Genomic DNA, 14331 nt, shown 5'->3' with positions numbered 1-14331 from the left:
CGCCTGAATCTGCAAACAAATCATACGTTCAAACTGCTCTATGTCAAACTCTGCCTCTGGTTATTTCCACCACATTGGCCAGATAAATCAAACAATAACAAGTGTGACATGCCTTTAAATATTCAGCATTTATCATGCAGACAACCTATACTTGGTCAAAAAAGACCAAAAATGCATTGTGAATGTGCATAAGCAGTTGTACAAAAAACAAGGGATGTTGATTTTTTTTCTTAATTTCTGTATCAAATGTTTCTCTGGTTCGACACGTTTCATTTAAATGAACCAGTCATAATCAGGTGGGTCTAGATTGATGATCTATGCTAAGGTTGCAGCTATGTGAACCTATTGTGTCCAATGATGGGAATAAACATCAATAGTTTTATTAGTAACAGGTAATAAACTTCTCCATTGTGTCAAAGCTGTTACACCAACCAGCAGCAGACTGGTTGGTTTATCACACAGCAAACACACATCATTAACAAGGCACACAGAGACAACTTCAAGGTAACGTTTTTCTAAGTGGAAGAACTGAAGTACATTATGTTGATCTCAAAGAGATAAAAAGCAAATAAAATGTAATGAATCCTCAGGAACAACGAGATTCTTTATTGCAATCAGTAACTATCCTTGGTAATTAGCTACTTTGGTAATGCCAGTCATTTCTTCAGGAAGTACTAACTGTAACTAACTATGTTTTAAAAGTAACCCACACAGTACTGGTAGTGCTGAAGCATTTGAGTCAACAACATGGATGACACCAGAGACTGGACCAGAAAATGATCACACTTTTTGTTTCAATCATTGTTAGGAAAAAATGTTTCAATCAAAACTAAACTCTTCATTCCTTCTGTAGCTCTCACCACGATGCCTTTTATTTGGAGATATTTCAGCAGACATATCCACATGCTGTAATGTTATTCATGTTGTATATCATATTGTAATCTTATTACCTCATCAAAAACATACTTGGAGTGTTGCTTTGATTCTCTCTGGCATGTTTAAGGAATTTTTTTGTCACCCGTGGCAACCATTTGTGGTGCCTAAATTCTTGCTCTCATCAAGAGAGCAAGAGTATTTACACAAATTTACATTATGTGGAAATATTGAAAAAACATCTCAAGACCTCATCCAAGAGCCCGACGCTTGGTCACCAAGTCTTCTGGATAGAATATGACCTGAAGTTTCCCATCAAATTAGCAACAAAGTGACATTAGAAGAACAGAGTCAATGTTTTAGAACTGCCATCACTGAGACCTGACCTCAGTGCCATAGAAACTGTACAGGCAGAGCTGAACATTTTACAACTATTTCCTCTCTTCAGCCATGTTTCTCTCCCAGGTGAAACCACTAAATGAGCCGCTGCTGCCATTAACCGTTTATTTTTTCTGTAGCATAAAAAATCCTAATGGATCAGTCCTGTTTTGTGTGTGTGATTGCGTGTGTGTGTGTGTGTGTGTGTGTGTGTGTGTGTGTGTGTGTGTGTGTGTGTGTGTGTGTGCGCGTCTGTCTGTCTGTCTTGTCAGAATAAACATACATTTAGAGAGCAATAACTTAAAATGGAGAAAGCAATATATGCCCATTTACAAAGAGGGTAAGATATTGAGCCACACACACATATGCACACACACTACCAGATTCTAGCAGTTGTGGTATCGCATAAACATGGCTGTGATCTTTAAAGCTCAGCCTTTGGGCTGTATGTTAAATAGATAAAGAGTGGAGCATGTTAGGAATTAAAGCTGCAAGAAACACACAGACACACACAAACCTCAGGGAATGAACCATGATAACCCAGTCATTATCATACTTTCGTAATTCCATTTAATAACCCAGCTTAGCTGCAGTAAGAGCTGCATGTTGAGGAATAATTGAAGTCTTGTTTGGTGTAAAATCTGAAGCTGAATTAAGAAGAATTACTAGGCTAATAATGTAAAAGTATGAAAGAATTATGAAGAATAATTTGGGGTCTGACAAGTAAATTATAGAAGATGATTCAAATAACAAATTTTGTGGGAAAAAAATAGTATTTGAAAAGGTTTTATTATTGGATTGTAAAGTTTTGCAGGTCTATGATTTAGAATATGACATTATGAATTAAATATCACTGGACAACAAAACTGATAAAAGTACATTTGCTACTCCTCGATCTTCACTGTTAGTGAGGGAAACTAGTATTTAGGTCAGTGCCCAGAGTAAAATGAATAAGATACCAGAGTTGCATGAGCATTATAATTTGGAAATAAAAGGTATTGAGACCAACAGGCAGGTGCAGTGCAATTGGTGCACATCCCCTTTCGCCAAGTTCAATGCATCCACTGTAGACCTAGCTTAATATAATTGCTGTGTATAGATCCCTTTTTTAAAATAAGCAAATGATGTGGGCAGGTAAAGCCTGTTGGCATGAAGGAAAACCTGCATACATATGATTGTTAGATACAAAAAAGTTCATATGGACAAGATAAGATTCAGGTCAAGTTCTACTTGGACTTTTGTTGCAAAATTAAAATACACCTCTTTCTAATGTTATCATTTTGCAAGCTACTTTCTGCTAGTTTGGGATCCTTATCCTGCTACATTACTACATTTCCACTATTAAATTCAAGCCAATTGTGAGGAGTTTATGGGGGACTAAGTTACTGCAACTTACAAAGTTACATTTAAACAAGTCCATTCCACTGATCCTTCACCACAGTGCTTGTAGAAACCATGAAGTTTGTTTATGTTGCAGCATCCTTTTTAGGGAAAGGATTTTAACAAATTAAAAACGCTCAGTCCTGTAAATGTGATGCACAAGCAACATCCATGAAGAACATTGAAGCACAATGAAGAAGCTTCTCTCGGTTCACTGGGGGTTCAAAAACCGAAATGGTGGGAAGCTGGAAAAGACTATTGTGTTCAAATTATGTGAAAGGAGTCATCCTATCAGTGAAGCTTTTCATAAAATTTTCTTTGTTTTGTTCATAAAATGTAATCAATTAATTACAGACCCCACAATTAATGCAATTAAACATTTTAATCGAGTACCACCACAATTTCTTTTCTATATTCAGGGTTTTCTTGTGTCTTGTGTTTAAGCTTAAGTTTAAACTGGAACAATGATTTTGGTGTAAATGCATTTATATGTTTCATTAAGTCTACTTTATTAAGTGATAATAAACACTTGCAAGTAGTTAAAGTGCAGTAAGAATTCAGTTCCACTAAGATAAATTATGAGGCATTTGGAAATTTGAAAGATGAGAAACAACCTTTAGAACTTATAATAAGTTCATGAACTTTGTGCATGATAAAGAAAGCTACTTCTGATGAGGCACATATTCCTGCTGATTTAAACAGAGTGCCTCTACAGTGAACACTGTGATCAGTATATTGATCAAAAATCTATTCCTGAAGACCTACAAGGAAAACATGATGCAGATGGTTTTAGATATACTAACACTGGAATGCATTTAACCAGGTGTGTTTTTCTTTAAATTGAGGGCAATATCCTTGGCCGCTGATTTTGAAGTCAAAAGGAGGGGAAGTTAAAGTGCTCCATAAGTCATAGACAACTCAAATGTTTAAATGTTTATCTCAATACTGTGAGGTGCTGGAAATAACAGTAACACTCTATTGTCATTGCATAAAACTGATCTCAGGAGAAGTGATAACTAACCCTGTAAACTTCACCTGGATATGGAGCAAATCCTTAAGCAAAAACAGACCAAAATAGCAAACATCATACATTACGATAAAATGCATTTTGTTTGATTTTACAAACGGACTGTAGCAGTAAAATATTTTCAACTTAGAATACAATGTATTTTTCTTGCATGTTCTTGCTTATAAAGTGTAGTAAAATGTAGAGAAGTTTACATTACAGTGGTTATGATGTTGTTTTATAATACTGAGAAACATTGTCATTCATAGGAAAAGTATCTTCAACAATCTGAACTGAAAGGGCTCTAATCCTTGAATTAAACACAAAACACAAGTATTTTCATGTAAAATAAAACCACCCCAACATTTGCATATAATATGGTAAACCATATTTTTAAAAGGATTGTAAAGTGTTAAAGGCTTACTGTAAATTAAAGTGGAATTTAGAGGATTTCAGAATTTATTACATTGGGTAAGTAGGGTAACAATAATTAAATGAATTTGTAAGCATTGAATAATTCCTACCTGTAATATGTGGCTACCCAGGTGAGGATCGAAGATCTCAGAGGCAACGGCACTGGGACTCCTCCTCCGCTGAGTACCGATAGCTAAACGAACCAGTTCACACACAACAAGAGAGAAAGCACAGGACAGGACAGAAGGAGACTGGTGAGACTCAGACACATTGATACGAGCAAAGCTACATCCACACACAAATATGTGTCCTCACACACAAACACACACACACACACACCCACACACATTTATACAGCCTAGCATGACAAACACACATGGCACAAGACAAAAGGAACCAGTGAGGTCATCTCTGAACAACCTAACATTGCATGAAAGATTAGCACTATTAGCTGTTCTCACTGTGATATTGTTGCTCATATTAATGAGGTGATTAAGATAACCAGCAGGACAAACATCTGAATAAAACTTATGACATATGTGTGAAAGGAAACAAGGAGAGTCATTAAATGCAGAGTGAAATATGTTTTGTAGTTAGGATAGCTTAAGAACTGACCTTTAAAGATTTATAAAGACTAAGACATAAACATGTTTTGTGTGGAAGTATCTTTCTGGTGTCCCATCCTAACCGACTAAAGCATTAAACACTGCTCTTTAAACAACTCTTTATTGCTTGCTTTCTTAGTAGTCAGAAGAAATGCATTAGGGAGACCCAATGTTCTGAAAAGCCACTTTGTAATTGCTGTTTTATCAATACATTCAAACCAAAAACAGAATTGTAAGAACATATTGCAATTTAGTGCAATTTCATTAAACGTATGATGGAGGCACCCTTTCATTTGAAGGAAAAAAGGAAAGGGACATGGATGATGCTTTATAGTATTTAAAATTTGATCCTGAGGCCAGAACTAGCTGAGAAAAACAGGAAGTTCAACAGCCAAGAATGGAGAATGACCATGTGAACAATCTGCCCTCTGGTAAAGCTCTTCTTTCTTAAAGATGACAAAATGGACACAAGTGGAAAGCAAAAGAAGCATGCTAACAGGTAAACCGTTTCAACCGTTTGTACAGCTGAGTCTCAGACTTAAAGTGATTACAGAACAAAAGCAGCAGATTAAAGGCACCGAGTTGCATTGATGTTTGTTTACTGGAATGCCCTTTGGAAGTGCTTAAAGCCAAGACCACCCTCAGGCCTTTATTTGGCTGCCAGACTTTACATCTCTTTGCAGGGGAGCACCAAAACAACAAACAAAAAAAATTGTTAATGTACAGAAATGGAGACTAACAAAAGTTGAACCTGATGAGAGGAGCAGAACAAGGTGCAATAAGAGAACACAAGGAATGCTTTTGGACCTTTCTTAAAAATCAGAAAGACAATTCAAGCAACAAACAAACAGAAGAGAATTTCTTTTGCCCTGAGGTCATTTTCCACTTGGCACAATTTCCATTCACATCGTCTCCCTGCAGATCTCATTACACTGCATTTAAAACACTGACATAAATGCTAGGAAAACATTTTAGTAGAGGTGAGTGGTATGTTAATGAAGCAGAATAATGTTGAATTAAGGCACAATCAAGCCACTTTGAATAGAAGCAGAAAAAACAAAAACCTCAATAGCCAAGAAGGTTGGTGGGGCCAAACTACGGAGCTCAATGTGACACTATATCTAATAATCCAGAATGAAAAACTTCATGGTAATTATTCCAAACTGTTCAAGTGAGAAGGTGAAAGAAAGAGGGTCAAGATGATGATAGTAAGCAGTATGAAAAGCCAGAGGAGGACAGAGAATCATAAATGAAAATAAAGCAGATGAAGTTGGGAAGGCAAAGGATGGAGGCAGTGCTTGCACTTGCATCAGCAGCTGCTGCCATGATGCACAAAGTAAAGAGCAACAACTTGCAGCCCTGACAGTTATCCTCCTCTCAGGTTTTTCACTCAAAATAAAAAGTCTGAAAAAATTTATAAATTACAATCCTGCCCCTCGTACCAAGTAGATCCACATTCTGATGGAGCGCCCTCTGCTGGCAATCAAATGTGCCAAAAAAATTCAAAAAAAGAAATTTAAACCTATTTATTGATGCACCACAATGATTGTGCTTTTCATGATGAAACAGAAAATGTAATATTGAAGTGACATATTAAGGGTGAAGTAAAGTTGGATTACGGTCTAAAATTAATGATGTACTTAGAATTGTAACTCAAACAGTCAAAGAAAACTCTAAACAAATGGAATTAAAGTCTTGACTGAAAGGAACTAAGCCATTCAGGTAATTATATTAGAACAAAAGTAGGGAGTCAGATTAAGAACTTTAGAATAGAAGTGACATCTATTACTTTTTTAATTTTTGTGGAGACTTTTGCAACTATCTGGTTGACTTTTTAGGCACTGAAAATACTTTTCCAGTAACTAATTTGATTACAGATAAAAACATGGATCTTGCTGGAATGTAAGTCATTTAATTCTGAAAATGTTGTTCATGTGATAGAAGACCAACTTTGTAACAGTCCTTATGTGTTTCTAGTTCAGGTCTGATCCCTTTATAAAAATGGCTGTACCGATTGTATTTTACAACAAGCACACAAGAAGTAAACATAAATACATGTAAAACTATAAAAAAACATCAAAAACATAAAACAGGTCAAATGCAGATTCAGAAAATACATTTTAAGTAGAGTAAAAGCACAGTGAGCAAAAATGAGTCTTTAAAAGTTTCTTAAAATGACTGATGTTCTCAGCAGATCTAATTGTGCAAAGTAGATTGTTCCAGAGAATTGGGACAGCGACTGAAATGCACGACCACCTGTTTGGATTAACTTTAATCTGGGAATGGCTTTTGATTGGGTGTGAATATGTCATGGAGATAAACCAGGCTAGGTTATGGAGAGCCTGGATCACTAATAACAAGCTTTTGGAATCAATCCTGTATCAGACAGAGATGTGACGCTGACATATTCTTGTACACATTGTAATATAACTGCATCATCTGCATAGTTATGGTTACTTATATTGTTGTCGGTTATGATCTGAGCATAAAGACAATAAAAAGGAGGGACCACATGATGGAACCCCACACATGGTTATTTTGTCTACTCCAATGTAAAGTCACCCATTGACGCAAAGTAGACGCTGTCCTTGAAGTATGACTCAAATCACTCAAGTACTGTACCAAAAGGTCACAGCACCAGAATGACCAGAGTCAGACCTACATGGAAAATATTGGGACTTAAATTGAGATAAATCTGGTATTAAATGAGTTCTGAAGTTAAAGGCAAGGAATAGAAGGAAGCAAACTTTGTAGGAAGCAGTGATGAACCATGGTGAAGAAAAACTCTAAGGACAACCAGCAGATAGCATGAATGATCGAGATAAGAGAAGATAAGTTAGTGAAGAAAACCCAGATGTCACCATGTAGTTAAAGAAGGATGAAAAGGTTAAAAATGATATAAAAAAGTGTCAAAACTGTATTTTAGTGTTTGAGTTAAACTGCAACTTCTCATTTGTCATTGTGTCAAAGTGAATCAAAAAGGTAATCTCAAGAGTGTAGACTAAGAAAGATCATCTAAATTACATGTAGAAAAAGATTCTTTATTGAAGTAAGATAACAATGTTAAAGCAACTGGGGGAATAAAAGCAGGTGACTTTTCAAAATGTGATTGTATTAGTTTAACTTTGTTGTGCTTTGAGAACATAGAAACAAGTACCTCGCTGCGATTGAAGAAATCTCTCCAACAACATACATAATAAAAGTAAAGCAAAGTAAAAGTGCAGTAAATTCAAGAAATTCAATACAGTTCATAAAGCAACTAAATCAAAACCTATCAGGTCAGAAACAAATAGTACATGCAATTGAACAAAAGTCTGCATTGTATACTTACAAACTCAGAAAGGCAAAGAAAGCAAAATAGTAAGGAAATAAGATTCAAATTCATCACAACAGAAAGACCATGAACTATATCAAGGTAATGAGTTAAAAGTAACCAGACCATCAGATGGAAACAGCAGAACATTTAGGTACAGTCACACATTGCTGCCCAGCACTTCAACCATAGACAGATCAAATATTCTGGCCCAAGAATTGTTGTTTTTTTCACTTAGCTGTAGGTGATTGTGCTAAATATGAATAACAATAGACCGTTAAAAGTAGACAATCAGTTACTTTAACACACACATTAACACACACTTTAACACACACATTAAGTTTAATGACATACATAATGTAAAGGCTATCTTATGATGTTGGAAGTGAATAAACTCTTTGCCGTCCTGGTTCTGAAAGCAAATTCTTTTCCAAATCTGCTTTTTGCTCTCCAGCTGTTACTGTAGCAAACTTCCTAACCACTGCCAGTTCTTTACTACAATTGGGTCAAGTCAGCATGTAACAAGACAGCTTCTGGCTTAGCAATCTATGTGCCTTGCCAATTTCTAACACAATACATAATCTAATAATGTCTTCCTCTAAGTATTAAAACTATTAAAAGCCTAGTGGACATCACTAGGAGATGACTAGAGATGACTTTATCCATAGTTTTTTCTCTGTTAAACATGGTCCACAGACTATTGGCATTGTTTCTTCCCAGTCGGCCATATTGCTTTACTCTGAACTCGCATTTGGTCTTGAGAGGTTTTGAGAGATTTCCTGACATCTGAACATCCGTGAGCGAAATCAGTTCATGTGTGGTGTTTCCATTGCTGTGGCTGAACATCACACACTGTACAACCAAACCTTATTCTAATCTTTGTGCTCATCATTGAAACATTCACAGATAAGGAAGATGGTTGTTTCTTTAAAAGGCCTAAGAAGAACATTGGCTTGCTGAAAAGGTTGTTACTACCACCAGGGAGAGAACTAAAATGTGCAGGATGCCGGCCCTCGAGGTCGGACTCTGGGCACCCCTGGTTTAGGCTAACTGAAGTTGACAAAGTTGTAATATTAAGCCTATACCACTGTACTGTTTAATTGTACTTTTCAGAACCAAGATGTTTTACAGAGTCTCTGTGTCCAGTCTCAGAACAGAGGTCATCGGGATAAATTTACCTTAAGTCTGGAATACCAATTTATGACATGCAAGAGTATAAATTAAATGATGTCTTCTTTAAGGTTACTAGATGTCTGTCCAATGTCCAGTTTTTTTACCATCTTAGCAATATTAAAATATGTGGAATCTTAATATCATATCCACACTAACCAAAAAGCAAAGTCTTACTCCACGTTAAAATAATTAAATATGATACATTTAACACCACCTGAGTCCGAGGAGGTACAACAGAGCTTCAAGACACGATGGCAAAAAGAGACCCAAATTAGCAAGGAAACAGTCTTTTTTACTGGCATACAGTAAAAAAGACCAATGAAAATGCAACAACCAGTTCAATCAGAGGCTCAAGAGACTGATATGCTATGACTCACAGCTCTGGCTACCTGCCTCCAGAGGTTTGTTAGAGAAACAGAAGCCAGGAGTAGAAGTATGCACGATTTCAAGTCAACTCTATTTGACAGGGTCATAATATTAGAGTAGACACTCAGGTGTGTCTTCTGTATTCTGAATAAAGATATAGGAGGAGGAGGACATGACAGTTGAACATAACCATATCTGAGAACAAGATCCCCTGCACATCAAATAGCAAACACTGATTAAAGAATTAAGAGCTGGACTAGTGACGGTTAGGATTAAGAAAAATGTCTGGTTTAGGCGTAAAGGTAGTTACTAAAATGAATGAAAGTCAATACAAAGTCTTCAGTTGGTATAGAAGAACAAGTGTGTGTGTGTGCGTGTGTGTGTGTGTGTGTGTGCGTGTGTGTGCGTGCGTGCGTGCGTGCGTGCGTGCGTGCGTGCATGCGTGCGTGTGTGTGTGTGTGTGTGTGCGTGGGTGGGTGGGTGTGTACACTCATCCTTGCTGCCTTTTCACTTGGTCGAGTGCCAGCTGGTAAGTGTTGAAGTCAAGGACAAGAGAGGACAGAGACTGAGACGAAGCAGCACAGAGACAACAGGGTGGAAGAAAAATGACCACAATGGCCTAACATTGAGATGGATTAGGAAAAGGTCAGAAGGAATATTGCAAGTTAAAGTAGTGACAACATGTTGTTTCTTTAGGTGACATTAGTTTGCTGGGGAAGGCATATCACCAAAAAGTTCAAGTAAAACTCATAATCTGATGCAATATGTGTAACTATATTCAAGGTAGAGGTGTGCCGATCGATCGGTCACCAATCATAATCTGGCCGCTTTTCGTGAAAAAGTGCATGATTGGTGATCATTGGCTCGTTGCCGATACCGATCACCTGCTTCTCATTTCGCAGCCTGCCTGTGCAGCTGGTCTCCTCTTTCCTTCACACTGCGCAAACGCGCAGCAAAGCGATGTGGAACTATAACGCACTGAGTGAATGGGGAAGTTTGCGTGTTGCGGCGGAAAATTGAAGCATGTCAAAATGCATCAACACAACAAAGCTAATACAACATAAAAACAATGCCATACTTGACGGAGTTTGGCTACATCGAGGCTCACTGCAGTAAAAAAGACGATCAGATAGCAGGTAAAGCAGCGCACAGCTACAAACACTCACCCGGATTAGCATGACGGTCAGAAAGCTAAACAAATAACCCGCACAATTATTTAAGTCTTCGAGCTGCGATGTAAGACGCTGGTTCTGCTCTCGCTGTTGAACCGCTGCTACGCTACAGGTAGTAATATTTCACAGACGTAGCGCCACTTCTGCTCCACCTGGTAGTGACTCTCACACCAAACCTCTGCTTAAAGCTGCAGCATCTAAATTAAAAAAATACATTTTACATACGTATTAAAACTTTCGCTGTCCTAACATGAGACTAAAGGAAAAAATTGATCTCCTCCCTGCTCTGCATAATTACTCTGCTCAGACAGAAACAGCCACTCAGAACTAGCAGTAATCAGCTAGCCGCCATGCTATCAGGAAGTTTTCATTCAGTAACTCAGGATTGTTTATTGTAATGGAACCTGTGTTTTCCTTTGAATGTTAAATTTTATACTTGAATTTTTTTGTCAATGTTGAGAGGTTTTATTTTGGCTCTTTGCATTATTTAGCCTCTTCAGAGCCTTCATATGTTATCAGTCTGTTAAAGATAGTATAACCGATAGCAGTACTATTTGCAGAATGCCTGTTTTGTCTAGTTTTCTTCTTGGAAAAAGTTATTAAAAACAAGTTTTTGTCTAAATTAAGGTGAATTCATGGTTCCTTAGTTCAAACACCAAATATCACTTAATATTCTTGAATACACACTGTGGCAACTACCTCAGAAGGTAACATGGTCAGTTCCAGACCATTTATGCCCTTTATTAAGACATCTTCAAAAATGTAGAGAAAAGTTTTCATCAACCTCCCAGAAACATGCAAAAAACTTTTGAACAACTTTTCAATAATATGTTCAGTCTCTACAATGAAAAGACTTTTAAATCCAGATTTAAGATTGTGTGTCCATGACTAGATGTTTTTCTGTCTTCTTCTGGTTGTACTGGTGTCTTGTCTACTTCTATATTTCCACAGCAGGATCTTTTTAGGGAATAACCTTTATTCAGCAACCAAAGGATTCTTGTCTGACTTAATGCCAATATGCTACTCTGTGTATCATATTGAATCAGCGTATTCAAGGCTGACATGAAATTAGATTCTAATTCTGGTGAAATTAAATTCAACTTGGAGGGCTTGATATGTCCGCACAGAAGCGTTTCTGTTTCTCAGTGTTTTGGTGACGGGTGTTTGTGCTGTCAATCCAAAACCTCATGAGATTTAAGGCTTCTCTGGTGTCTGAATTTGTCAGTGTACATGATTGGCTTCCCATACACCCTTCCCCCTTACCCCCCTTCATCACACACACACACACACACACACACACACACACACACACACACACACACACACACACACACACACACACACACCCCCACACACGCACACACACACACACGCACACACACACACACACACGCACGCACACACACACACACACACACACACACACACACACACACACACACACACACACACCCACACACACACACACGCACTCACACACACACACGCACACACACACAAGCAGACACAGAAAGCAGTTCAGTGAGGCAGGAAGGTATTGACACTGTGGGAATACAAGGAGCAGACAGTAATTAGGAGCCAGTCTACTGTACCATAGACACACAGACACACACACAAGTCAGATTTATTCTAGGGGCATACACACACAATGTAATTAGGTAGGGGCACTAATGCCCCAGTGGTGAACTGAACAAGCCCCTGAATACCCGCATTGGGAATGCCTGAAGACCATAATATGAGGGAAAGGGGTGTGAACAGACACACACGCGCGGTAATTAAGTGGCAGCCTACTGGGCGTGAAGGGAACAAGGCGGTGGAAGGCCACAGTGGGAGTGTACTTGAACCAGTAGTAGTTAGGATTAACATGAGTCCACCTGCCTGAGCTGAACATGACTTCCTGCTTGTTCACCACAATTTTCTTCCCTCTTAAAAATGTTTGGGGGTTTGTCATCTACTTCATCTCACATGTGTTTTATTTTGAGACATATTTTCCTTTTTTTACACCCAAATCCAATGGATTTCGATAATTTCTTTCATTTCTCCTGCTTTACAGTCCAAACTACGTCTTTCATCCTCCTTGTTAGTGTGGAGGTGTGGGTTTATTAATCCTGTGTGATACAGGGGAAGGATGACGAGGTCTGACCCACAGCAAAGCATTGTTTGTGTACAATTAAAACTGTTTTTTTTTTCCATATTGAAAATATTGTTTTTAGCACACACTATCTTTTTAAATCTCTAAATATGCAATGTTGCAGTGGTTTTATGTTGGCTCACTTTTGATAAAAAATCCTAAAAAAAAAAAAAAATTGATTTCTTCTTCTAATTACAACTATTGTCATGTTATGTGTGATGTATTTGAATATTTTAAGTTTGGTATCAATTTTCATATTTCCTGAAGACTATATAGTATAATCCGTCCTCTTTGGAAGCATCTATGTATTGATGCTAAGTGTGTTTTTGAAAGATAAAGGAACGGTGTAAAATCAACAAATGTCATTCAGGATTTATTTATTTAATTTATTATTTCAGTCATTTTTCACCTTTCCAGACGGAAGTAAAAATAAAAAACACACAATGCAAAATAGCAAACTAGGGATGCTCCGATCAGGTTTTTTGCTGCCGATTCCGATACTAATCATTCATGAGACCGATTTCTGCTGATCACCGATTACTGCCAATCACCTGGAATGGCTGGTAATTTTTTGCTTTACGTATAAATGAGACTATGTTATCTGGCAAAATGGAAAAATTATATGGCAATAAATTCACCTAATTTAGACATAATAGACATATTTTAATACATATCTAAAATCGTTTGGTTTAAGTTGCATAATGTTGTAGCATTAAGCAGACATTCGGTGTGAGAGATCTCTGTCTGGTGGAGGTTGAGCGGCGCTACGCTTGCGAAATATTACCACCATTAGCACATGGCGGCGGTCCAACAGCGAGAGCAGATCTTAGCGTCTTACACCGTTAGCTCGAAGGCTTGAATTATTTTTTGAGTTATTTGTTTAGCTTTCTGACCGTGTTGCAAATCCGTGTGAGTGTTGGTAGTTGTGCTCTGCTTTACCAGCCGCTCCGGATGTCCTTTTGATCCTGCATTGAGCATTGATGTAGCTAAACTCCGTCAAGTGCTTGTTTTTTAAAAGCCATATTAGATTCGTTGAATTGATGCATTTTGATGTGCTTCACCCCGAGGTAATTTTCCGCCGCAACACGCAAACTTCCCCATTCACTCTCAGAGCGTTTTAGTTCCACACGACCGGATTTGCTGCTGGGCGCTTGAGCAGTGGGAAGGAAAGAGGAGATCAGCTACACATGCAGGCTACGAAGTGAGATAAATGTGATCTTTTTTGGTGATCAGCAACAAGACACAGTGATCACCTATCATACACTTTTTTATGGGAATCGGCCAATTATGACGGGTGGCCCATTGATTGGCACACCTCTATGGCAAACATAAGAGAGAAAAACTAATAATCCAGAAAGGATTATTAACAATATTTAAATTCCTATCAATGGCTAGAACACAAAGTGTAGAATGGAAAAAGTGTATAGGTAAAAGTATAAACCTGTACTACCTTCATTTTTTTGTGCCTACATTATCAAAATCAAAACAGAATCTTTCCTACAAGTTTGTAAAACATATCT

The 14331-nt window shown here is 37.6% G+C and overlaps 1 protein-coding gene across 3 annotated transcripts in view; it reads right to left on the bottom strand.

Annotated features, from left to right (window-relative positions):
• The window catches only part of npas3 (neuronal PAS domain protein 3), a 318422-nt gene that overhangs the window by 131495 nt on the left and 172596 nt on the right, over positions 1-14331 (bottom strand). For all 3 annotated transcript variants that reach the window (XM_008398666.3, XM_008398667.3, XM_008398668.3), the window contains one exon: positions 4162-4244. In XM_008398666.3, the coding sequence (XP_008396888.1) occupies positions 4162-4244 (83 nt within the window). The remainder of the gene's footprint in view (positions 1-4161; positions 4245-14331) is intronic.

Source organism: Poecilia reticulata, chromosome 22 (assembly GCF_904066995.2).
Source record: "Poecilia reticulata chromosome 22, P_reticulata-male-v2, whole genome shotgun sequence".
Lineage (NCBI taxonomy): Eukaryota > Metazoa > Chordata > Actinopteri > Cyprinodontiformes > Poeciliidae > Poecilia > Poecilia reticulata.
Note: the sequence above shows the minus strand (reverse complement) of the source record. Positions and strands in the feature narration are given on the sequence as shown.